The sequence below is a fragment of the Ambystoma mexicanum genome, chromosome 9 (assembly GCF_040938575.1).
Source record: "Ambystoma mexicanum isolate Mex_15411 chromosome 9, UKY_AmexF1_1, whole genome shotgun sequence".
Classification (NCBI taxonomy): domain Eukaryota; kingdom Metazoa; phylum Chordata; class Amphibia; order Caudata; family Ambystomatidae; genus Ambystoma; species Ambystoma mexicanum.
The window spans coordinates 872,832,671-872,859,578 of record NC_090931.1 but is presented as its reverse complement, the minus strand read 5'-3'; the positions used below and the strand labels follow the sequence as shown (position 1 = coordinate 872,859,578).

General features: G+C 46.1%; 1 protein-coding gene across 1 annotated transcript in view; it reads right to left on the bottom strand.

Moving 5' to 3' along the window:
• The window catches only part of RAB17 (RAB17, member RAS oncogene family), a 138,909-nt gene that overhangs the window by 27,626 nt on the left and 84,375 nt on the right, over nt 1-26,908 (bottom strand). The window contains exon 5 of the mRNA XM_069615979.1: nt 7,272-7,365. Coding sequence (XP_069472080.1) covers nt 7,272-7,365 — 94 coding nt within the window. The remainder of the gene's footprint in view (nt 1-7,271; nt 7,366-26,908) is intronic.

Below are 26,908 nucleotides of genomic sequence, written 5' to 3'. Positions count from 1 at the left end.
TCTCATTTCTCATTAGAGCCCTGCTAACACTAGAATTCATTTAGATTAGATTATACAGCGCGTGCCATAGACATATCTGGTGGTGAAGTCAATGAAAATGGAAAGGGCCCCTTTTCTGGGCAACCATGCCTAGGATCATGATGAGACCTCTTTCTCCGTGGTTCTCGGCCCTCCACCCCTTGCCTGGTCATCTGGATTACAGAGTTGCAGACGCTGCGCGGAGCTGCCAGAGTTAAACAATTTGAGAGTCCTGGAGCCACTCAGCTCAGGTGGACAGCAAGCATTTTACCCAGTTAGTCTGAGAGCAAGCGCTTTGGTGAATGGTCCCAGTTCCACTAATGCAGTAGTTTACCAGCTCTATTGATCTAAGCATGGTCTGGTAGACCAAGGTTGTTAACTTCTAAATAGCCAGTCATGGTAAATCTGAGCAGCTTGCTGATTTTAACAAAAATACAGTCTTCCCTAACTTGCATTTGGTTTGATATTGGGTTGTGGTGCCCAACACAGACGTATTTTAACCCACATCGATTGCCGGGTGGCTTCAAAATTATTTTCAGATATTCATTCCACTAGTTTGCTCACACCTGTTTTGACCACCAGGTTTTTATAAAGATGTCATTTATTGTCAGGTTGATTTCATGTCTGTTAATCGTTGAGCACTAGCTACGTTTTACAAGTAGAGCTAAGCAGAAAGCTTTGTGTGGTGGTGTAAAATGGAAGATGACATGGAAGGAAACAAGGTATATTTCTAAACTGCAAACTGTAGAACCTGGAAACCTGCACTCAATTCCCTGCTTCCCCACTTGACCAAATCATGTGATCCTGGGTAAATCACTTCACGAGAATATGCATGTTTGGAATCAATTCGAAGTTCTATGTGTTCTATGGAAAAAGTCTGTCTCCTGTTGGGGGATTACTAGACTATAGTGGCGCTCTAGATGCAATAATCACTGCCCTTCCCCCTTCTCAGCTGCCTTTTTTAGTTTCAGCTATTAGGGGACGCTTTAGCACAACCTATAAACCAAAACCATTACATTAGAGTACAGCTGTGGAGAAACGGCATATCAGGAGGGACACAAAGCTTGTGGGTGTTGTTTGATCATTTACCCACCTATTGACTGCCCATGGCTATGCTAATCCCCAGAGACGTTGCTAGGGAGGAGGAGGGGGCGGGTAAGGGGGCTATAGCCCCTGGTCTTTTGGTTGTAGCCCCGGATAGAATCTCAGGAGCTACAACCAAAAGGCTAGCTATCCCCCAGCCGCAACAGTTCAGACATCAGCGTAGCCCCGGGTCTTTTCCAGACCTAGCAACACCCCTGCTAATCCCGATGGCCATTCCTGCCCATGTTCTGCCCAAAACATATCCTCCTGCGAACTCTTTGAGCTATCTTTATCAGTCCTTACTATAAAGGAGGATAGCACAGGGGCAGCGCGCTGGTCTTGGAAGCAAAACCAAGCAGAACAACAGAGTTTTGAATCCCAGACCCACGCTTAGAAACCGAACTTAGGTATTATATTAGGTGTATTATGAAAAAACTATTAAATAAATAAACACTTTGTGCTTGAAGTGATGGACAGTGTTTTTTCAAAGCAGTCTTCTGAGAGTTTGTTTGTTTATTTATAATGTGCGCCAGACCCGAGGGTATCAGGGCACAGAAGAACAAGAAGACTTTCAGCTTAGGTTACATAGTGGCACATAAAATACAAGTCAGAAAAAAAGATGCATAATGTAAACAATATAGTAGAAGCATAGATACACTTGATACAAAAATAGCACTATACAAATAGGACATAAATAAATAGAGCACTCTGACATCTGAAATCTATTTTCAGTGCCAGTGAGATGGGGGCAGGTGCATTTTAAGTTATTGATCATTATCTTGGAACCATTTGATAAGATTCTGTCAGAAGTTAACATATGTTTGGTCAGCTCTCAAGGTGAGCGGCAAGGAGTTTCACAGCTGTGCTGCTTTGACCGGGAAACTACTGCCCCTGACTTTAGACAATTTGAATCTTGGCACCGATAGGCAATTGGTATTAGCTGTTCTAATAGGTCTACTCAAGGATTTTCTGTTGACTCTCTCGGTAAGGTAGCTAGGCGCCGCATTGTTTAAACATTTGTACGTGAGTGAGGCAGTTTTCAGTAGGATTTTATCGCTAGTGGATAGCCAGTTGTGCTGCCTCCTAATTGCTGAGATGTGATCTTTCCTAGCTATACTTAGGGCAGCTCTAAGGGCATTATTCTGTAGAGTTTGTATTCTCCTCACAATATATTTTATTGGCACCAATGTAGAGGGAGTTACAGTAGTCCAATTTTGATAAAATAAGGGCTCTGGCCAGGATAAAGTAGCTATTCGTGGATAAGAATGGTTTACCTGCTCTAGTTAATTTGCATGTGTATGTAGTGGCAGACGACATAGAATTTACTTGGTTGGGAAATATGAAGGTGGAACCGAGGTAAAAACCTAGTGTTTTTACCTCGGTTCCTCTTTAGCAACTTTGATGGAGTTCCCATCAATGTTAAAGGCGATGTATTCAGGGCCGAGTTTTTTGAGGTTGGATGTAGTGCCCAGGATAATGAGCTCGGTTTTGCCATCATTCAGGCATAGGGCATGGGCAGCCATCCATGCCTGAATGATGCTGTAAACTCTATTTACCAAGGCCAAATCCTTATCTTAATCCCCAGAAAGTGGTAGGAGAATCAGTATATCATCTGCATGGTTAGTGTAAGTGATACCAAGATGGTCCAGATCATCGAAAAGGTGCCTGGTAAATGTGTTGTACAGAGTGGGTGAAACATAAGAACCCTGGGGCACTCCGCAGGGGATGGGGATAGGGTCTGCGGCAGCTGAGGGGGAGAAGACTCTCATAGTCCTATTGTTGAGGAAAGATTGTATCCAGACTATGGCCTCCTTAGAAAAGTGTGCTGCTGAGTCTAACTGGTTGCATAAGACCTTATGATCCACCAGGTGAAATGCAGCTGAGAGGTAAAGAAGGAGAAGCAAGGCGGATTTTCCCTTGTCCCTGAGCTCATCAATTTGGGCCTTGAGATCGATTAGTGCCGTTTCCATGTTGTGGCCGAAAACCTGATTGGCGGGCTCCTAGGAATTGGTTATTCTCCAGATAATTCTGTATTTGGAGATATGCCACCTTGTCCAACATTGTAAGGAGGAATGGCACTGTTGTAATAGGCCTATAGTTAGCCGGTATGGTTGGGTCTAATGTCTGTTTTTTAAGGAGAGGGAGTACCCAAGATTCTTACTTGGGATGGTACCTGAGGAAAAAGAGGCGTTAATTAACTCCGATATGAAGGGAGCTAGATCTCTTGCAGCATCTTTAATTAGTTGGGCTGGACATTGTTCAACCTGACAGTTAGAGGGTTTGAGGCAGAGTATGACTTTTTCAACCTCGAGAATAGAGATTTTTGGAGAAACTAAAGTGGGGTGAGGGTTTGTGGGAGGGCCTGGGAGTGTTGTTAGATGCAGTCGTGGTGGGTATGGAGGCTTTTTTCTCATGATCTTGTCCTGTAGGGTGGAAACTTTATTTACTAGTGCGTGCTGAATATTAAAACACCACATTTTATCCTTCACGCAATTGTCTTGTGCTGAGATAGGTGTTTCCAATTCTTTTAAAATTGCAAATGATTCCTTCTTGCTTGAGTTAGCCTGCAGGATTCTATTGTCATACGTTTCTTGTTTAGCCAGTGATATTTCCTTCTTGTATTTGAGGATATGTTGATACAGTTGGTTCTATTTTCAACAGAAGGAAGTAACCTCGATGAAGATTTGCATTTTCCCTTTTCTTTTCTCAGAGTTTTAAGGTGGCGGGTAAACCAAGAGTTTAGGTGGACTTTAGGCTTACATTGTCTCAATTTTAAAGGGGCAATCGCGTCGAGAGCTGTGGTCATAATTTTGTTTTATTCATCAACTAACAGATTGGGCGTCATACTGTTTGTTAAGGAGTTGAGGGTAGGTAGGATGAAGGGTAAAAGTTTATCAACGGTGATATTCTTTTTGTGACTTGTTAATGTAGGTGGAGCGGATACAGTGGGCTTATTGGTAGGCCTTTCGGTTGCTAATGTGAATGACAAAGGGAGGTGGTCTGTCCAGGCCTGAGGGGTAATGGTGGTGATAGTGGCGTTGCAGTTGTGGTCTGCAACCCAGTCAAGTATTCTCCCCTTGTTGTGAGCAGGTGTGTTCCCTCTCTGGGTGAAGCCTAGTTCTGTCAGGATATTGGCCACATTGGTTGCTTGTTGGTCTTTAGAGTCATTAAAACCCAAATTCAGATCCCCTATCAATAGTACTTGCGAGGTACTTCTTAGATTGTCAGATAGAATGGTGTAGATATCCTCGTTAAAGGAGCCAAGAGGTCCTGGAGGTCTGTATAAGAGATGAATGGTGAGAGTTTGGGAGTTGGCGATAGGTAGTTTGGCTGTAAAAGATTCACAGGATTTGATGTCTAGGGAGGGGACTAGTCTCATGGATAGATTCAATTTGGTGATGAGGGCTATGCCTCCTCCACGTGCTTCACATCTGTCTGATCTTAAGATGGTATATTCGTCAGGGACTGCGAGCATAATGGCAGGACCAGCTGCAGCATGGAGCCAAGATTCGGTGATGGCGAAAAAGTCATAATTTTCTGCCAAGATAAGGTCAGCTATCTCCGTTGCATGCGCAACAAATGATCTTGCGTTTATTAGGGCCCCCTTGAGGTCTGGAGCAGAACTGTCTAAGGGTCGGATGGATGGGGTACTAATAGACGCTTCAGCAGGTTGTGATCCGATGTGGGACTTGATCTGTTGGGGTTCTTTAAGAGAGGGGCTGTGAGATGTGAGAGAGAATGGAATGGATGGGAATGGGCTTTTTTGTAGTGGTTTGTCTGTTGAGTAGGTTTTTTCTCTGGCAGTCTATGTTAGTTATGGAGCTGGCAGGAGGTTCGAATAGTTTGGGCAACCGTGCACGGAGCCTGATGTTTCTGGAGGCCGTGTTGCACGGCCTATTAAAGTTAAGTGGTCCCCGTGTGGGGTTCAAGTTGCTTGATGGTTGTCCACAGGCTGGGCTATTAGGTAAGGTTGAGGAGGGCAAAGTATCCAAGGACATTGCCATGTTGAAAGGAATATTGCAAATTGGTGGTAGTAAGGTAGGTGGTCTTGTGCAGCTATTTACTAAGCTTAGTGCAAGTAAGGTGGCTTAAGAGAGTAGGTTTGACAAGGTAACGTACATGTTGCCCCAGGTCAAATATAGCGCAGTATGGCACTATAGCTAAATTGTATTAAGCTAAGCTGCGTGATACAGCAAATGTAGTGAGGTATGGCGCCGTAGCTAAAGGTGTCACAATAAGCTAAAAGATATGGCAATCACTCCTTATAATCATTCATATAAATTGCAAGATCTAGACTTATATTAATTTTGCATGAAAGCTAGGAAATTTCAATGTAATCTAAGCATGCAGACAACAGTAGCAATTGCATCATACGTGCAAGATAGGAATACAGTCAGCTTTAGATAACAGTAATGAGGCTAGGTTGGAGTACAAACAGCTTCATGTGTTGATGATAACTCAATGGGGGTCATTATGACCCTGGCGGTAAGGGGTTAACGGCACCAGTAAGGATGCCGCTGCCGTTAACCCCCTACTGCCCTATTACGAGGTCCCTTAGCGGGTCCCACCAGGACCGGCTGGTTTTACCAGCCTGTCTTAGCGGGACCCGTTAAGGGACCATGGAGCTAATATCGGGCCCGCAATTTGCTGGCCCGTTATTAGCTCCTTCCCCATTCCCATTGAGCCCTATGGGGGCTCGAATAGGAATGGGGAATGGTTTTCTGAATGGGGACTTACCGGGTCCTCCAAGGTTGGAATGACCCGGTAAATCCCCATTCAGTGAACCCAGACCCGGACACGGGTTTGGAGGCAGCCATTGTGCTATTTGCACTATGGCTACCTCCAAACTCGTAATGACCCCCAATATACCATTTGTGACAAAAAGCCTGCTTGATGCATGACGGCACATGCTTGACGGCACATGTGTTCTTAAGGTATGTACACTTGCAAATAGACACATACCCTACTCTTTGGTGTCTGTCCTCGGCCGCACCCTCTATTTCTTTTGTTGTTAGCATGTGACCTGTAGGGCAACCTTGGTGACCTGGGTTTTTGCTTGCTGTGCAATTTCACGCAACCTGCCTTTATGGCTTTTTTGTACACTACAAAGCCACCAATGCAGGATGAATGTCAAAACAGAACAACGAAAATAAACATCCGGGTCAGTCTCGTCATGGCAAATCAGAAAGTGTGCAAATGTGGCTACGGAACATTTTAGCCCTGAAAAAGAGGAGCATTTGTCGAACTCCAGGCAAACATTTTGTCGTTTAATCGCCCCTCGTGAATGCCCCATCTATGCCATTTGCAGTCAATCGATGCCGTGTGCACATCGGGAACAGTCCCGCGCTAGCTGATGTTTTTATTTCTAGGACATGCACTATGACTCTTGAAACCTATCTTGCAAATGCTGGTCTGATGGCAGTCAGTGCCGGCCACCCTTGATAGCATTTTCCGACGGACTTGATAAGATATCCAAATGCTTCAAAGCAAAATAGTTCTGTCTCCAAACATTCCCTTCCCGAAGCAAAACAGTACAAAAATTATCATATACAAGATCTCTTCACCCAAATCCCCACCGTATCACCTGCACAAGCTACACCCCTGGCCCATTTTTGTCATTATTTAATTTGCTACTGCATAGTAAAAATCTATTTTTAATAAAATATGTTGGGTGTGTATTTAAATTGCCTTACAAAGGACCCTCTATCTGAGCTGCACTCCTCTTGTGCCATGCCTTCAGCAATGGCTCCAAAACATTAGGGGCGTCACACACTGGGGGACAATGTTGCAGATGGTGCGTCCAGAATTGGCAGGAAACTGACATCTGCTGACAAGAGACTGAAGCAACCTGATGGTGACCCAGTCAGTGACTAGAGGCAAGGGTAACACACTGACATGAAACTGACCTGAGCCACCGTTGCACTGGCATAAAGATGGCATGATCTGGCATAAAAGTGCCGCAAGATGCAAACAACTGACATGACCTAACAGTGAAACCCTAACCCGAAACTGAAACGAGAATTTGTGCTGACACGAAACTGACATGAAATAATATAGCACTGACATGAGGTGATAACAAAACAATGGCATGACGCTGACGAGGGGTTGAAGGTCAAACAATGATATTGCACAGACTTGACACTGACATGGGCGCACGTGTGGCAACTTACCCACAGCCAGGAATGCTTCCGACACATTGTAGTTGTCCTTGGCTGAGGTCTCCATGAACAGGACACTGTTATCCTCAGCGAATATCTGAGCTTCCTGCAGACAACAAGAACAATAGGCCGTTTAATGTGTTGGTTTGGTCCACACCTGCCCTCTGCTGGTGACGTCGGAGAACTGCAGGTAAATATGCAATGCTAGCTTCAGCAAAGCCCTATCTGTATATCTGTGCTGCTGGTGCCTTAAATTCATTCCCAAGACATACAGCATGTCCCTGGATCCCTCTCCAGCACCTTAAGGGCTATGAATCAAGGACTGCAATCTTCACATCCATCATGATCCGCCTCCCCTATGAGGACCACATCCACAGCTTGCCCTCCTTATGTACATTTGTAAATTGGTTGTCAATGGGCCTCATTACACGGTAGGCAGTGAACCATGGCGCAATTAGCGCCATGGTTCATGCCGGTAAAATACCGGCACCGCCTTGGTGGAAAGAGGAATTACCGCCCCATTCCAAGGTTGGAGGGGCGGTAATTCCCCCTTCCACCATTGCCCTTCCCCATTCCCATTTTTGACCCATAGGGCATAATGGGAATGGGGAAGGCGCTAATTACGCTATTGCGGTACCGTAATTAGCTCCCTGGGTCCCTTTGCGGGTTGGTTTTTAACGCCTGCAAAAAGCAGGCGTTAAAATCCCCAACCCGCAAAGGGACCTCGTAGTAAGGCGGTAAGGATTTACCGGTACTGGTAAAATACTGGTACCGGTAAACCCTTACCGCCTACCGTGTAATGAGGCCCAATGTCTTTTTCTGTACCTGTACTTACTCTTGCATACACCTGTAAATTACTGTACAGCACTGTAGCCAAGCTGAGAATAACCTTGTTGCTCCTGCGCCCTGATACCCTCGGGTCTGGCGCGCAATACAAATGAATAAAACAAAACAAACAAAACACATGCTTCATGTGTATCCAGGAGCACCCCTCAATGGCAACAGGTGCAGATCCCCCCATTATTTTAAGCTAACTCTTCCTCTGCAGCCCTTATCCGTTCCTCCACAGACTAAGTTCCGGAAACTCGTGGCAAGGACACAATGCTCTCTGGACAGGCCTCAGTGCTGTTAGACCACAACGGTGGTGACTGGAACTGCATAACAAACTATAAACACAACATAACATAGGCTTTGATAGACTCACAGAATTCATAATCACAACATAATATAATATTCCCACATACCTTCCCTGATACAGGTCAAGCGAATGCTACTCATTTCAGATGTGACTTGACCATTTCCCTGCACTGTCTCATACATTGTCAATTGATGACCCTACTGGCCAAACAGTTCTTCAGAGAGGGCCTGCAGCACTACAGCATCAGCTAGCGGACATCCAGTCAGCAGCAGCAGGGCCCACAACCCAGCGACTCTTTCTTTATAGAGTCGATCCTTCTATGCCCATCGCTCCATTGCTATCCAGCTAGATGTGGGCTTTACAAACGTTCTATACAAAAATACAGAGAATCGTGTCTCAATGAATTGCACACAGCTGGCAAGAAGAGAGGGGTCTTAATATCCCCTCGTCAATTTCCAAACACACTTCAAAAACGTATTCTCACGTTGCTGGCCTCATTCACATCAATCACGTATCAGATATTTCCCCATAAGGAACCTGCATGAACTCAATAATTTCCATATCCCTGTCCATATGCACTGTGACGGCATCTAGCTCATTCCTCTTGGGATGGGTTGTTGTAAGTTCAACATGACTTTGTGTCCAAGCCAAATGATGACTATGAGCCCTAATGTAAGGCAATATCCTAGCCTTTGGACTTGTTACCCCTGTCAGCTCGTTAGTTGGCCAGCTTGGCACTTGGTCTGGCAGGTCACTTTCTTAGTGTTTGAGTCCATATTGCCTGATTTCACTTGAGTGCTCAGTGTGTTTTTGTTGCGCCTGGGTAGTCTATTCTAATCCTAGACAAGTTTCCTTAACCCCGCCCCCCCCCCCCCCGCACCCCATAGCCAAATCAAATCTTTGTGGCATGATTCATCCTATCACTCGAGCGTAGGATGATATTTTGGAATGTTTGAATGACCCGGGTAAAACTTGCGGCAGGTGTCCTGGTCTTTCACCATAACACATCATCCAATCAGGACGCTTGAAACTCAAGTTTGTTTGTCAATTGCGTTCAGCAAATCAGAGTCATCTTTGTCAGATTCATTGAGTACATGCACCAATCAGAGTCCTTGAAACTATCGAAGGAAAATCAACCCTCTATAAAAGGCTAAGCTCTATTCTAGTCCCCTTGGTGGGTTTTGGTAGGTTGTAGATGTAAGACTGCACAGGGCAGGCTCACACTTGGAGGATGTTTGGAGAGCTTTTCACTGATTTGAATATATTTTGAGGAGTTTTCTGAGTTATATGTTCTTTAGTTGTCAAGTGTGTTTGTCTCTGGTGTGTTTTGTTGCCAATTTTTTACCCCTTTATTGTACTATTACTTCATTAGCACCCGGGCGCCAGAGCCAGCCAATCAGGTGGCTAGGAACTCGGGCTTGAACCGCCAGTGTAAGCCCGGGTTCCAAGCCACCTGACGGCCGGGTCCTCCACCGCCATCTTCTCCCTGTCCTCCCTCCCCCTGTCCACTTTTTTAAATCTTTAATCCCCCCACCCCCAATTTACCTTATTGCGGCTGCAGTGGCACTCGCTGCCGCAGCAGCACCTTCCTCTCTGTGCAGAACGGCCACCATGGAAAGGGAAGAGGGGCTCCGTATGGAGGCCCGCTTCGCTTTCCATGGTGGCCATGTTGGTGAAGGATTTTCCTTCGTACAATGGGACGCCCTTCGCGTCCCTTTGTAGGAAGGAAAATCCTTTTTCTTTTTAGCACTCCGGGTTGCCACTTTGGTAACCCCGGGTGCTAATGGCCTTAACACTCGATCCGGCCTGCCGGATCGGGTGTTAACACCACAGTGTGTCGCATCATGTTGATAGTTTCTCCATACCTATAAAAACGCCTGTTCCTTTAGTGACTTGTCCATTTTGTTTCCCCTAATAAAACCTTTTTTAAAAAATGTCTTGTCCCTAATCCTATCCCAAAAAAACACAACAAACAAAAAAAAAGTTTCCCTTATTGTTGTTGTCATCTTGTCACCACACTTTCTGTTCTGTTACTCGTGTTAGTTTGTTTGTTATTGTTGTTTGTCTTAGGGACTGGGATTTATTTTGAGTGTTTTTCTTTGTCCTCAAAGGTGTTTTCCCACTTTTGGGTTCTCAGGGTGTTTGACTTCTCCTGGTGTTCTCCTTTGTAGCGTGTGGTACTCGTGTGGTGTGCCTGTGATGCTGCTATGAGAAGGCAAAGAAGGTGGAAGGAGTGGCTGCATTTCTTCTTACAGGCGAAGGAGGAGGATTCCCCCGATGATAGATGGGGGTGAGGGAGTTTCTTGATGTTTCTTGGTGCCGGTTCACAAGAACAAGCCACGCAGCATCACCGATTCTCAGAGTTAGTGGGGGACCCTGCTGAGTCATTAGGGGAGGCTTCAGGAAAAGGAATGTGCGAAGGATCAACAGTGGTGGCCCTGACTAGCACAGAGGCAAAGAAGGCAGAGCCACCCGTGGGGTCCTCCACAGCGGCAGGCGAGGCAAGGCCTCTTGGGGACACCCCACAGTTGCAGGGACAGTAGAGGAGCAGGAGGGCATGTTCTGCATTTGGGAGGAGATGGTGAGCACACAAGCACTTGGGCAGAATAATATGGGATGGCTGCTACCTGGGTGAGGGAGCATTGGGCAGTATGTGATCTCCACTCAGCAGGGTGGGGGTGCAGAGGACGAGGTGGAGGTCCAGCAGAAGAACCCACAGGGGAAGGGCCAGCCTGCGGAAGCGCCAACACAGGGGGTTGACATGGCTTACCCGAGGGGAAGGAAAAGGAAGGGAACACAGAGGTGCTGGAGGAGGTGCCTCACTCCGAGCATGCTACTGCTGAGGGGGCAAGCCAGGCACAGGAGGAGTCCTAGGGATAGGTGACCTTGACCCCTCCACCCACACATCCCACATAGTCCTGGTAGTAATTTGCCCTACCAGCGGGAAAGGGTTCCCGCTGGTAGGAGAGATGCCTGGGGGATGATGGCCAATAGGAATCGCATTCTGCCTGAACCAAAATAAATATACCAGTCAAATGAGTTCCCTGCCTTCACTGAGCCCATTAGCATCCCGGCTGCCACCACCACTCCGTCCGGCAGTGATGAAGAGGGAGTAGCACTGACAACTCTGGCCAGCAACAGGTTCCAGTTGCTGACACCACCCTAAGAAGAGGTTGGGGGTGGTGCGTCACTTGCACCATTCACCTTTGAGCAGAACCACCTAGACCACATAATGAGGCATGCTGGAGCCTATTGCCTGCATTGCATGATTCCTGTAAGCCTGATGAGCTGGAACATGCAGTGGTGGTGGCCAACATGAGGAGGCACATGTGGCGCCACCTTCTTTCCCTCCTGTAGGTCATTGTGCAAGGGGAGTGCAAGAGCTATGGCCAAAAGACTAGCCTCACAATGATACTCCACACTCCTGAGATGAGCAGCGGTCTGGGGAGAGCTGGAGAACTTAAGTGTGAGGAAAAACTGGATGTAAGAGCTTAATCATTTTAATGGGAGCCCATGCTCTGTGAGCGAGCAAAGGAACTTTAGGGCCAGTTGCACCTTGTGAGAGAGAACAAAAACTTTAGTCTGAGGCTGCACCCCGGTAGGGAGCCTGAGAACTTTAAGGGGCAGCTGCACCCTGTGAGAGAGCCTGAGAAGGATTAGTCAGTGGCTGCACCATATGAGAGAGCCTGAGATATTTAAGGGATGGCTGCACCCTGTGAACGAGCCTGACAACTGTAGTGGGTGGCTGTGCCCTGTAATCGAGATTGTAAACTTTAGTAGGTGGCTGCACCCCGAGAGAGGACGCAAGAACTTTAGTGGGTTGATGAGCCATGGGAGAGGCAAAGAGAACTTTAGTGGGTGATTACACCCTGTGGGAGAGAATGAGAACCTTAAGGGGTGGCTGTGCACTGTGAGAAATTCCAACAACTGTAGTGGGTGGTTGCACCCTGTGAAAGAGTTTGAGAACTTTAAGGATTGGCTGTCCCTGTGCGAAATTCAGAGAACTGTAGTGGGTGGCTGCACCCTGTGAGAGAGTTTGAGAACTTTAAGGGACGGCTCTCCCTGTGAGAAATCCCGAGAACTCTAGAGGGTGGCTGCACCTTGTAAGAGAGACTGAGAACTTTAGTGGTCAGCTGGATCCTGTGAAAGAGACAGCGAAATATAAGGGGAGGCAACGCCCTGTGGGAGGGCTTGAAAACCGTGTTGGGTCATTGAGTGCTGTTAGAGGACCAAATCACTTTATGGGGTGGCTGAACTGTGTTAGAGAGCGTGAGAATTAAAGTGGGTGGTTGAACCCTTTGAGAGAGCCTGAGAACACTTGGCAAGTGGTGTTTGAGATTGTGACAATTATAGGGTATTTTTGTGACAGTATGCAATGGCATGTGTAAGTCAGCGGTAATACCCAAAAAGACTGAATATAAAAGACCGAATGGGAAGAGATTTGGTCGAATTTCGGTCGTACCAAACATTCACTCTGCTGAAAGGTTCGACCAAATCCCCCATCCGGTGGCATTATAGTGAACAAGGGCAGCGGAGGGTGCAAGGGTGTCCCCCGCACACTTGTTCACTATAATGTCAGCGGGGGTTGCGGGAGTGTCCACTGCAGCCGTTCGCATACAGAAAAAAGAAAAAGAAGGACCCTGCTACGCCCGTTCCCGATCACCGGCGTGAGTGGGAACAGGCATCGCAGGGACACAGCGACTCAGCAGCACACAGGGAATTGTGCTGCCACAAGGTAAGTAAAAGTAAGGGGGTGTGGATGGGAGCAGCTAAACTACTGGTTTTGGGTTGTTTTACTGTAATGGGAAAAAACGTATTTTGGGCCAAAACCGCTGCAGTCTTTCGTCGTAGTTTTTTCCGTTACAGTAAAACAACACAACAATCTAAGTCAGCAGCTTGTCAGGACCTCCTCATAGTACAGCTATCTGTTTCCCAGCAGTGCGCGCCACAAAACAATCTAGCTCTACTTTTCAGTGTCTGATTCGTACCGGGTAACAAATCATCGTCATCACCCGAGCTAGTGTGCTATCTATGGGTGGATGTCGTTCCACAGTCTTCCCCAATGAAGTGACTCTTCATTTTTATAAATGAGAACTTGAAAAAATGGAACCCTTACTGTTGCGCTTTCACTTGATATTAGTTGTATTTCAAACAGTTTTGTATGAAATTGACTTCATTCCATAGTTCCAAATTTTACACACTTGAACATAACTTTCTTGTTTTCTCCAATGTTTTAAATTATAATTGTTGAGACATCCATCATATCAGTAAATTGAATTAGCTTCATTCAATATATTTTGAAAACTTGAGATATTTTCTTGCTTTCAAGATGCTAATTTTGTATAAACAGAGTACATGCTTAAACCCCAAGCATAGTTCATGCTTAAACCCCGACACGTGTTGCCCCGCTATTAAATCATGTGGTCCTTCAGGGGTTATGCAAAATTTGAGTAATACAATTTCCAGGACGATTGGTTTAGTTTGTTTCCTTCATTTTGAAAATGTACACAATAACCTAAGGAGTGAGGTAAAATCCAAGAACATTTAATGCAATTGGAAATGACTCTCCTTTTCACTAAGTTGTATTGGCAGTTGTTAAGGAAGACAGAATGTCTACTTACAGTTGTGCTGTCTGTATTCAAATTCATGTCTGTTTAATTTGACATATGTGTTTAGGCATTATCCTACAGGATTTAGCAAATACATGTGTTTCTCTTCCTAGATGGAAACAGAAAGGGTTGGTCATCAAGCACTATATAAACATGGCCAATCAATGCATGCTTACGGCAATCGGACCGCGGGAAAGACAAACAAAGAAACATCGGCTATAAAAGGACAAGTACACAAGGTAAATGAATATAACTAAATCCCTTTTCCCCTTATTTTTGAGACTATGTAGATCAGCCACTTAAGATTCTGTTATAACCAATGACATTCACAATAGCAACCCTTTCTGTTTCCATCTAGGAAGAGAAACACATATATTTGCTAAATCGTATAGGATAATGCCTAAACAAATATGTCAAATTAAGCAGACATGCATTTGAATACAATTTCATACAAAACTGTGTGAAATAAAACTAATTTCAAGTGAAAGTGCAACAGTAAGGGTTTCATTTTTTCAAGTTCTCATTATATAGCCCTGGTTAGCCTCAGGACTTCGAACCCCAGTTAGCAGCTCACTTTTGCAATTTTGAAACATTAACAACTTTCTCAAACTAACTTAAGGTGAAGCACCATCTGCTGTTAAAGGCTAAAACTATCCTTCTCTGAGCTTTCATTTTTATAAATGTCAGTTGTTCAACCTGTGATACTGTGAGGCTTCCCTTGCAGTTACAGACAATAGACATAGCCACACTTGCAGGGGAGCAGCTCAGCGATTCAACAGCAATACGCACAAGTGGTGTTGGCCAGATTGACTGCTTGCTCTACCTAGAACATCATCACTTCCCTGGGGTGAAGTGTCCAGTAGATAGGCAACAAACATCCACGTGGCTGGTGGTCTACTATCTGTTCTTGAATTGATTGAATTGAATTGATTGTTTGTTTATGTATCTTGCTGAAGACCCATCTTTATTCTACATGCCTGAGTCACTGAGAAGGGTATCCCACAGCGTCTCCTTCCTACAGCCTGCACCTGAACTGCTTAGAAAGATTTCACCAGGGGAGAGTGATGTACTGACCGGCGATGCCATCAATCCTGAGCTTGAAATTCACAGTGATGGTGGGAACATGTGGGCTGATTTATGTACTTCCTGATGAAGTGTTCCTTCTTAAATTGATGATGCTAGCACTGAAGCAAAGCATCCTTTACATAATGTCTCCCCCTTTGCTGTTTGCTGCAAGTCATCCTCTCCGACATATGTGTGTGATAAAATTGCCACTTTTACCTTAAAATATGGGTCCATAAAGGAAGGCAACAGGTACTTACGGTTACTTTTACATCTAACTACCTATGGATCACGATGCAATATTGAAAGCAAGTCCCTCACCAGCTGTGCTGCATTGGCATCACCTGCAAAGGCATGACCCTTGCCATGATGGTCAGTTTCAGCACAAGCATGTTCACCAGAGGAGAACATCACAGAGGGATGGCTGGAATGCTCAGTCGCATCATTGAAAGTGTGTAGCACACAGCAGCTGTCAGATAGATGTTGCCACTGATGCAGTCAAAAATGCAGCCTCTAGAGCTGTGCCGTGAGCACTTCCGTGATCTGTGATGGCATTTCACTACTTATGTAGCCTGTCCGATATGTGCAAAGTAGAGTTCCAACAGGTGGCCACCGAGGTTTTCGGGCTGTCCCGTGGCAACGTGTTGCACACTTGCAGTTGACAGAGTGCATTCTGTCATGGCAAGCCTGGCTGAAATGGGAGCTGATCTTCTGGGCCATAGCGACCAATTCTTTCACAGGGTGACAAATGCTGATAAAGCCTGTGACCATAACGTGGAGGACGGGCATTCACAAAGCAGGAGACATGCATTGGCTCGCAAAGCAGCAAGGAAATATAATTAATTATCTGCTGCAACAGAGCCAATATTCAATTACGAGGCCTCAGCCACTGTGCCCCCCCCTCCAGTTTCTCTCAGATGTCAACTCTCCTGGAACCCTGACATGCACAATGCTGTTTGGTGCTGAACTGCATACCCCTGCCGCCCCCTTCCATTGCCCTTAGACCCCTCTTGGCTGGCAGATGAAGAACATGCCGTAGTCAATGCTCTAACAACTGTCAAAATGTCCATGGTGAAGTGGATTTATTTCCCCCAAAGGGCTGCTGTACTGCTGTAGTACCCACCGCACTGCAATTATAAACTTGCACATTTCTGGTGCCACATTGCGAGAGAAAGTAAGGTGGTGGGAACTTCCCAATAGTAATCACATTTTCCAATAAGGTGCCAGAATCAGCGTTTTTCTACAAAGGAGCACAAGGGTATATTTCCCACATTATAGCCAGGTTGGCATTGAGCAGGCGCTGTCTGTCGTGTGATTTACTTTTTGGCCACTCTCAAGCACCTCTGCAACACTGGACTGCAATGGAGGATCACTGGTATGCAACTCTGAGTGTAGCACTTGGTGTTCCAATCCAAGGCACAGCTGCAGTACTGTGTGCTGCTTGTCTTATGGTAGGGGGAGGAATGCACTTAAGATGTTTTGACTTCTTCCCATGTCTGTGCATGGTGCTGCAGCATATGGGGCAGCATAGATTTGGTGCTTAAGTTGGTCCCTGCCTTCCTTCGACATGCTGCTTTCTGGCAGCGTGTGCAAGCGTGCAGATTCAGTTGCTGTTTATTCTGCGTGAATTCCCACCACACGTTCTTTCATTGTGGTCTAACACGTAGGCTGTGCTCATCTCAGTTTGATGGTGCTGGCGTTGGTCTGGATGCCATGCAATGCTGTGATGTGCTTTCTGTTATGTGACAGGAGAGCTGTTCCTCAAAGAGAATGTGCACAGTTGGGAGTGAGCCTCTAATAATGCTATAGCCTCTGTATCTGTGGTGTCATTCTCCGGCCCCTCACTATCACTGCTTTCCAGCAGCAATGCATATTCCTCTATATTACTTGCCTTAATCATCATCCATGTCATCATTATCATTATCAATATTGTCTGACCTATCAGTGGCTGGGAGCGGTGGAGATAGAGACCTTGTATTTTCAATCTCTTTCCACGGTTCAACTACCCAGTGTTTTGTTCCTCCCTGATCTTTGGTTGATATGTTATGTGCCCCTCTTCTAACCCTGAGATGGTGGGAGGAAATGAGAATGCAACTTCCTCTGTTGATTCCTTTGGATGGTCAATATCATGATGCAATATATATGCATGCACCAGTCCAGAGCAACATGGGACAGGGTGTAGAATGTGAGCTGGATGATACCTTTAATAGACCATGGGCCTCATTACGAATGTGGCGGAAAGGCAACAACGGCGCTGGTAGTGCTACCGGCTCCGTTGTTACCTCTCCGCCACATTATGAGTTCTGCTTGCTGGTGCCGGACTGCACGCGTGGTCTGACCAGGTGTGCAGACCGGCATCCACGAGCAGAACTCGTGATTGCATCGGCAGCATTATTAACGGTGCCGGTGCAACCATGCTCCGACCCCCATTCTTCCCCATGGGGCAGAATGGGGATCGGGAGGCCGGCCATACCGACACCTGTGAATGGGCAATTACCAGCCCATTCATGTTGTAATGGGCCGGTAATGGCCCATTCGCGGGTGCCGGGGCCGGTAGCGAGTTTGGCAGTAGCCATGCCCTTAATAAGGGCACCGCTACCGCCAAACTCGTAATGAGCCCATGTGTAATTCTGGCATCCACAGCTCACAAAGCAAGTGCTGCTGAAGATGTGAAAAGACCACAAGCAGCACAAATCCCAATGCCACTGACATGTTTTGGTGCTGCTGACATGTTGTCCAAATGTGTTGCTTACTCACCCACCTCCCTGAATCTCTGCTGCTTCCTCCCACATACATCACACAATTGTATTTATTTTTATTTTATTGTTTAAAGTTTGGACTTAGCTCGAGAGCAATGGAGTGATGTACAGAGCGTGGGTAGCAGGCATTTGGGCTAGCATCTTTTACCAGTAGTGCGGTACTGTGAGGTCTGTGCGTCGGTAATGTTCAACCATTGGAATTATACCTTGGTCAGGTGTTATTTAAAGAGCCAGGTTTTGAGAGATTTGTGAAATTGGAGAATTGTGCGCCAACACCAGGATCCAGTTCCAGAGGGTGGGTACTTGACAAGAGAAGGATTGTTTGCAGGTCCTCTCTTTGCAGACGAGTTGTGATTCAAGCCGGTTGGACGATTTGCTGCGCGATGAGCGTGTGCCACCAGATATGTGGAGCTTAGCTGCCAGGTACGCTGGTGTGCTCCTCATGACTGCTTTGTAGATGGTACATGCAGCCTTGAACAATGTCCTGGCTTGGAGTGGAAGCCAATGTAGTTTGCGTAGTTTGGGAACATTCCAGTCAGATTTCCATGCTCCCGTAAAAAGACATGTTGCGGCTGGTGGACTGCTTTTAGTGGAGCCAAGTGAGTAGCTGGGAGCCCTGAAAGGAGAGCATTTTCCCCTCGATGTGTGAGACCATAATGGCCTGCACTACGGTCTGGACATCATGCAGTGGGATAAGGGGTTGGATTTTTTGAAGGGTTGAGATTCTGAGGCAGGCTAATTGGGCCTTTTTGGCTATGTGTTTCTGGAAGGCCAGATGGCTGTCAATTATGACGCCTCCGAATTTTGCTGAGTGTGAGAGTTGTGGATCAGATAACTCTAGGCGCATACCAATGAGTCATTGTTGGACAAGTTGTTTTTTAGCAGGTGGACCAATGAAGACAAATTCAGTCTTGGATGGGTTTAGTTTGAGCTAGGCAGTTGACATCCAGGATTGGATGAGGGCTAGGTAATAGCGGAGATGAATGATGTCCTGCGCGCTACTTCCTCTCATGTACAACTGAGTATCATCTGCGTATTGGTGGATGGCTTTATTGGGAACTTTGAGGAGAGTGCCCAAAGGCTCCATTTAAAGGTTAAAAAGGATTGGTGAGAGAATGGTGCCTTGGGGGACTCTGCAGGAGACCTGGAGTCTGTTAGAATGCAACAAGTTCATCTGGACAGCCTTGTGTCTCCTTGAGAGGTAGGATGTAACCAATTCAGGACAGAAACAGAGAATCCCATCCTGTCAGCAGGGAGAGAAGGATGTGGTGGTCGACGTTGTCGAATGCAGCCGAGAGGTCAAGGAGGATGAGGAGGCATGAGTCGCCCTTATCCATGATTTGGAGAGCATGATCCACCACCTGGGTGGTGGCTGTCTCGATGCTACACTTTGGACAGAACCCTGACTGATAGTTATTTAGGAGGTGGAGTCATTCGATACTGGCAAGTAGTTGTGAAGCAACTACTTTTTCCAAGATTTTGCCAATAAACAGGAGGTTCGTAATCAGCCTGTAGTTGGCCAGGTCATCTGGATCTAGTTTTTTTTTTCAAAAGAGGTCGTATGAGACCAGTTTTTAGGGTGTCCAGGAATGATCCTTCTGCAAGGGAGGCATTGATGATGGTGAGGAGCATCTTGAGCGCTGGACCCATCCATTGTTTAACGATGGAGGCTGGAATTATATCATCAGTAAGAAGTAGGTTTGAGGGAGGCAATCATTTTTAGGATATCCGGGGGAAAGAGAAGAGAGAATTTGGTCCAGAGGGGCACTGTTTGTGCCGGGGTGCAGGGGATGCTAATGCTGCGAGAGGTTGATTCAAGGGTCTCTCTGATTTTGTCTATTCCTTCAATAAAAAATGTGTTGATTCTGTCAAATTTTTCTTGAGTTGCAGGTACCGCAGAGTTTGGTGAGGGTTTGGTACAATGCTTTACAACTTCAAAGAGGGCTTTACTCCTGTAAGAGGCTGCCACAATGGTAGTGGAGTAGCAAGTAGCGTTGGCCTCGATAATCAGAATCCTACGGTTTGAATGCAGAGATTTGAGGTTGGTGAGATCTCCCGAGGTGTGGTTTTTGCGCCACTGTTTCTCCAGGGCTCTGATTGAGCGCTTGTTGGAGGCTAGCTGGGGTGAGTGGTTTGGTCTTAGCCCTGCTGGATTCTAGGGGGGCATGCATGTCCACTAGTTTTATAGAAAAGTTGCTGAATAATTCCAGGAGGCCCAAGGCATTATTTGTGGTAGGGAAGTCAGCAAAGTCTGCTTCTGGATCATTGACCGGGAAGGTTTTGAATGAGCGGCGTTGAGTGAGGGAGCATCTAGCCTGACCTTAGTTAGCAGTAGTCGAGTGGGTGACTGATAATGGGATGGCGGCATGGTCAGACCAGTAAAGTGGGACAGGGTCTTCACAGGTGATGCAGGGGGATGATGTGAAGACCAGGTCTAAAGTGTTGCTTTTGCTGTGCGCGGTGGAGAGTACAATTTGCTTAAGGTCCATGGAAGTGGTCAGTGCAAAAAGAGGGCTTCGAGTGTGGTTGTCAGTCTGTGACTCGGGGACACAAGTATGAGTCTTGCACAAGCTACTGTCACAGATTCCCTGCTTCTCCTCCAAGGATTCACCCAATAGAATGTGTCTCATCCACTCACTTCCAGAGAAGGACACTGATTGATGTATCACCCGTCGCCCTGAATCTCTGCTGCTTCCTACCACTAAAATGACATAAAATGACTCTCACACAAGCTGCCCTCAGGGATTACTGGCTCCTCCTGCTCCTCCTGCTCCTCCTGCTCCTCCTGTCAAGTGTCACCTGATGGCGTGCATCTCATCCACTCACTTGAAGAGAATGACACGGATTTGTGCATCACCAACCTCCCTCAATCTCTGCTTCTTCCTTACATCCAAATTACATGATTGTGACTCTCCCGCAAGCATCCCTCAGGGATTCCCTGCTTCTAGTGCTCCCCCTTAGTGCTAAGCACAGGATGGATGCAGGTTGCATTTCCCATGCAACTTATCTAGATCACAGTCTCTTGTACCCAGAATGCATGGTTTATAAAGTGTCTCTTGCAGTGTCTCCCAGTGTCTCCCACAGTCACTCAAGATGTTCTCCAATACAGGGGTTCCCTCTCCCTATATTCTCCCCAGGTGGCTCTTTGGTCATTGCCCCACTTCCAATCACTGAAGTCGTCCTACAACGCTGCAAAAACAAAACCTTAGCCTACCCTAAAACTAATGATCCCAGTCCCCAGTCACCCGCTACCTCCCTCTACACTTCTCTGCACCCAAGAATTCAAGCTTGCTCCAGTTATGTGCCCTTTCGCTACATTTCCCACTCCTGTCACTAGCAATGAAATTCTGGTCCCCTCAAAGCTATCTGACTGAAAAGGAGCTCTAAGCACATGTGCCACTTGTTAAAATGTGAGTGATTAGAAGTTCTAGCAAATAAATTAATTGAAGCCTAATCTAGACTACGGAGGAGTTGAATGGCTGTGATCTTTCACAAATAGAGGACTTGTTCTGTCCATGATGAGATGGATGTAGCCCATGAGGTAAAGGTGGACATTCCTTACCCCGTACCAGGGCATGAGCCAAACCGGAATGCACCCCATCCTCCCAGACAAGCCGGAGAGAAAGGGGTGCCGAGTAACCTGAGATGTAAGATGTTATAACAAACAGGAGATGAGCTACACCATGAGTTCTTGTCTCTCTCTTCACAATGCGACTCAGACACCCAGGTGGAATTTTTAAGGGATCCCAGTGGGGACCCCTTTTTATTTTTAACAAAACCTAAGAAGTATACAAACATCACTAATTAAACACTTACAATGTTTCTATCCTTTGTTCCCCTGATGTGGTTTACCACTGATGGATCTGTCCCATTAGCCCACCCTACCCAGAGGGTTCAAACATAAACCCTTAGGTCGGAATTGACGGATCAGACCCCTACTCCCTGCCTAGCACCACCCTCTGTGGAGGAGGCCAGGAGATGGACACAGTGGGTGGTTTCCTTCCCCTAGGCATCCTTTGGCAGGCCGCCGCTTCCCATCCCATACCTCACGCCAGGCTACTACTCTGCTACTTAACTCCCCATCTGTGTACATATATAAATAAGTAACCTTATATGCCAACATTCCTACATAAACAATTAAAAAGCAATAAACATAAAGGCACACGTATCAATAAATACCTAATTATATATAGTCCCAACTGTGCACAATATAGTTAGGGGTATGATATCTGCAGACAGACAAACCACATTACAGCACCTCTGGTTAGGCTGTTCTTCCTTGTTGTAACGGGTAAGGCCTTCCTGTTGAATAGGGCCATCCTGCCACTGGCAGTTTCCTCTTCCATGTAGTACCGTCCATCACACAGGGCATCACCTGTGGCAGCCCGATGGCCAGGATGGGCCTCTGCAATTGCCACAGTAGCCTGCAACCTTCGGTTGGTTCCTGGCAGTGCCCATTGTCCCTGTGGGCCACCACGCTATCCGCCACGCCCTGCTGCCACAGATCTTCCTTAGCTGCCCTGTGCTCCAGTTGGGGCCGCCAGCATCACCGCTGTGCCCGCAGGGCACGTGTTCTTCTTTTCGGTGGTACCGAACCCAAGGGGGCTACCGCTCTCTCTGTCACGCCTTGCAGTGCACTAGTTCTTCCGGTGGCATCCCCATTGAGATGGGTACGCAACCTCTGTTTACTGCCGCTCCCGCTTGCAAGTACCGTGGCCCACCCCTTCTGTTTTCTGCGCCTTTGCGGAGTGAGGTGTGAGCAAGCTGTCTTCTAGGAGCAAAGCCGGCATGCCGGAGCTCCATGCTTCACCCGGCCGCAAGGATGCAGGACGCATAGGGTTACCAGACGTCCCGGTTTTGCCTGGACTGTCCTGGAAATCGGAGCTCTGTCCCCCTTTCTCAAGATTATGTTCCCATTCAAAACTGCAGTGGTCCAGGTTTTTGGTAGTAGGTTAGTAGGTCTTCAAAGATGGCAGGCACATCTCGCACAGAAGAAATGCTGCATTTTACAAGTTAAGATAGTGTTCGTTTGTGATAAATTATTGATACAGGATGCAGCGGCCGGGACTTTGCTGCAACCTCCTTCCTCTCTTGACAGAGCAACACAAGCCAACTTGGGACGGGGGCTAAGCGGGGCAGTTAAAGGCACCAGTAAAAACGGAGACTGTTTTGATGTGTTTTTGTTGACCGGGTGTAACCGACCGAAACGAGGTAGCTAATGGCCAGCTGTTGTGCACAATCACATCACAACCATGACTGGCAGGGCAAGGATGCACAGGTGCAGATGTTTTTACACGCAGGTTTTATTAATGGACTATTTGTCTGTGCTATCATGGGTGATTTGGCCAAGCATAGTTTTTGTTTTAAAGATGGATCGTCATTTTGATTATGGGAGGTTCTAGGTGTCAGCTTGCAGCACGAGCACTCAGCTATCACTGAAGGCAGCACTATGAGTTTGGTGTGCTGCAGGAAGCTTCCTCAAAGTACCCAGAGCTCACATCCTGAGGAGCCCCTCTGAAGCTCCTCACAGGGTCCCCGTAACCTGTTTTTTCCTATTGTTCCCATGTTTCTCTTCTCATTATTTTTTTTTATTTTTTATTTTTTCTATTTTGATTTAATTGTATAACAATTTTTACAAAACAGAAAAGAATTTGTAAACTCCTGTCTACAGCTTGTGTGAAAATGTCCTTGCTTTGGCTTGTAATTGATAGTTAGTCCTGAATGCCTTGGACTTAATGTAGTGAGTTCAAGTTTTACTTTTGTTGCAGTTCTTCTTTGTTAATGAGTCTCTATCCATACATTAAGATAGACCTTTCCAGAGGGATCACAGTTGGGGTGAAACATTCCTCTCCTGTTCAGTTTCTTCTGCTATAGATTCAGTGTTTTGAGAAACAAGGTTACTCCTATGACGCATCTCTTGTTGTTCCCATTATTCAATAGTGACCAAAGATTTTCCAGGTCTAGTGTTGAATAAGTTTCAGTGGGTCCGTGAGAAAGCGTTGCCTTTCTGTTACCAAACCTGGACATTCCATTATCAGATGCTTTGTGGTTTCTATGTGCTCATTTGATTTGCAGAAGCGACATAAATTTGTTTGAGCTTGTTTACGAATTGCCAAAATCTCATTAGTTTTCAGTTGGTTTAGTTTGAATCGTAGAAATAAGCGACTCAGTCTCTTATCCGGAAATTTGTGAAGGTAGCCTCGGACTGCGTTTAGCTTCATTGGAGCGTTTGGCAAACTAGCTGTCAGTGAGTAGTCATTTGCCATCTCTTGCGTGTGAATCCAGTCCGCTTCAAACAGTTTTTTCACTACTCTGTTTGGGTTTTGGATTAGAGTTTCTATAGACAGGTCCAGTTCTTTCAAGATTGTTTGATTATTTTGTTCCCATTCCGCAAGCATCCAGTTATCTCCGTCTATGATTTCTTTACGAATGAGGTCTAGCACTCGTGCTTCCGGTTTGTTCATAACTTTGCGATATAACATCAAAGTGGCTCTCATTTTGATTGCCAACATTGATGTTATGCAAAGTTCCCTCCTTATTAGTGCCATGGGAGTTGATGTTGCTAGGCCCAGGACGTTTCGCCAAAAAAAACGTTCATATTTCACCCAGATAGAATCCGGGACCAGTGGCATTGCGTCTATGCCATATATCAGAGCTGGCACCACCTTGGCCTTGTAGAATCTCAGGATGGGAATTATTGAGAAGCAGCCATGCCTCCTATCCACCGCATTTGCTTGTGCTGTGAGGTTCTTTAGCTTTATCCAAAGTGTATCTAGCATGGTCTTTTCGTTTCTGTCATTGCTAATTGTGATTCCCAGATACTTGAAAGCTTGTACTGTTTCCAGTCCCTTACCCTCACAATGCCAAGAATGTTTTTGATTCCTTTTTTCTTGCCTGCCCAGAACGAGCACTTTGGTTTTTTCGTTATTTAGCCGGAGATTATTTTCTGACATATATAATACCAGATTGTCCAGCTGACGCTGAAGGCCGATGGGCGTCAGATCCATCAGGATGATATCATCAGCATTTAATAGACGGTCGATCTTCTCTCCTCCCAACGCCGGTGGAAAGTGTCTGATAGCAAGACTTGATTCCCCATAGTCTGCAATGTATGCGTTGTATAAAGAGGGTGCCAAGGGACAGCCTTGTTTAACTCCCCTGGCTGTCACGATCTTCTCAGACAGACGTCCATCCGAACTGAGGCAGACTTGAATGGAAGTTCCTTGGTGTAAAGCCTTTATGGAATTTAGAATTGAGGCCGGACATCCTTTTGCTTCTAATTTCGCCCAGAGACGTTGTCTGTTGACCTGGTCAAAGGCTTGGACCAGGTCAATAAAGGCAACATATACCGGAAGACCACCTTGTATTGCTTTTGCTTTCAGGGCACTCATAAGCAGAATGTTTGTGGTTGTCCCCGAGTTTCTGACGAAACCATTCTGGAAGGGATCCATAGAGTTAGTTGAACGAACCCAATTTTGGAAGTCGTCCAACACAAAGGACGAGAAGACTTTTCTCATAACATCCAAAAGAGCAATCGGCCTGTACTGATTTGGATTATCGGTTGCACCACTCTTAAAGATTGGGACGATGTTTGCCTTTTTCCAGGTAGATGGAATTTCTTTCGACTGGTTGTAATTTGAAAAAAGCTTACTCATAAAGTTTGCCCACAGCTCGGGATGTTTTTTGAGTTCCAAATTGCTAATGCCATCGGGGCCCGGCGCCCTGGAGTTGTTCAATTTCATAAGTTTGTTTACAATTAAGTCTTTGTCGACAGGAATGTTCCACGTTGGATCATTTGTGGTACTTTCTCTGATAGAGATGTAGGTGGTATTCTCGTCAAGGATTGGTGCAAATAGTTTGGAAAAGTGCTCAATCCAGCGGGATTCTCCCACATTATTCTGGATGTTATCATTGACTTTGCTTTGGGTCCCCTTGATCAGGTTCCAAAATTCTTTTGGTTTGTTTCCACAGACTGCCATCAGCATTTGTTCTGAATCGTTCAAATGGAGTTTATAACGATAGTGGAGCAACCAGTTTCTGTACTCTCGCACGGCCTTTATCCAACGTGCCATATTCTCAGGAGAAGGGAACTTTTGATAGTATTTCTTCAACATTCTGTGTTCCGACCTTTTCATTACCAGATCCTTATTATATGAGTGTCGGTATCCGTTCTGTGGTTTAGATGTTTTGTTTGGGTCCATCTGGAATCTGGTTAATAAGGGAGTATAGTCCAGATCACTAACGTCCCTTTTCCCTTGTGTATTAGTTTTTTTTTCAGATCTTATGTATTGTGCCTCAAGTTTCAGTAGCCCTTTTTCTGAGATCTTCACTCTTTTGCCTCTCTCTGATGGCTCGAGCGGCAAGGTACACCTGATCGATTGAGTTCTTGACGACCAACCTTCTAGAATTAGGAGGTTATGGTTGCTGAAGACTGTGGGACTGACCCTAAAGGAGTGGATCTCTGGCAAAATTTCTCTTGAGACAAATACGTGGTCTATCGTCCCTTTTTGGTCACCTCTTTGCCATGACGGAATCAGCAGATTTGATATGGAGCGATGCCAATGAAGGTTGTGCATGTCCCTGTCCGCCATTATCTTATCGAGGAGTTTCCCTCTTTCCCTTACAGGGGACTTCTGGTTCGACAGCTTTGAAGACGTGCTGATCCCTTCACATATGGCGTTAAAATCTCCATTGATGATAATGCTGTGGTCAGCCCTGTTTGTTTGTGCTTCTTCCCAGAGGTTATTAAGTTCTTTGACAAAATCTTTGTTTGTAGTCGTCTCCGGGTTCCAGTAGACGTTTATTAGGAGCAAAGTGCTCTCTTTATGTTCATTGGACACAGGCTTTCTCGTAAGTATTACAGCTTGGATCCAATGGGGCAACAGGAACATTTCATAAACCTCTAGTCCTGAGCTGGCTTTAATCGCAATTATAAGACCCGCAGATGGACGTCCTGTTGCTCCTTTCCTGGCACTCTTAAAGATTATTTCATGGCCATCCAGCTGGGGTTTGGTGGTCAGCCACGTCTCCTGTAGGCATAGAACATCGAAGGTACCCAGGTTGACATCAGTTCTTTTAGTT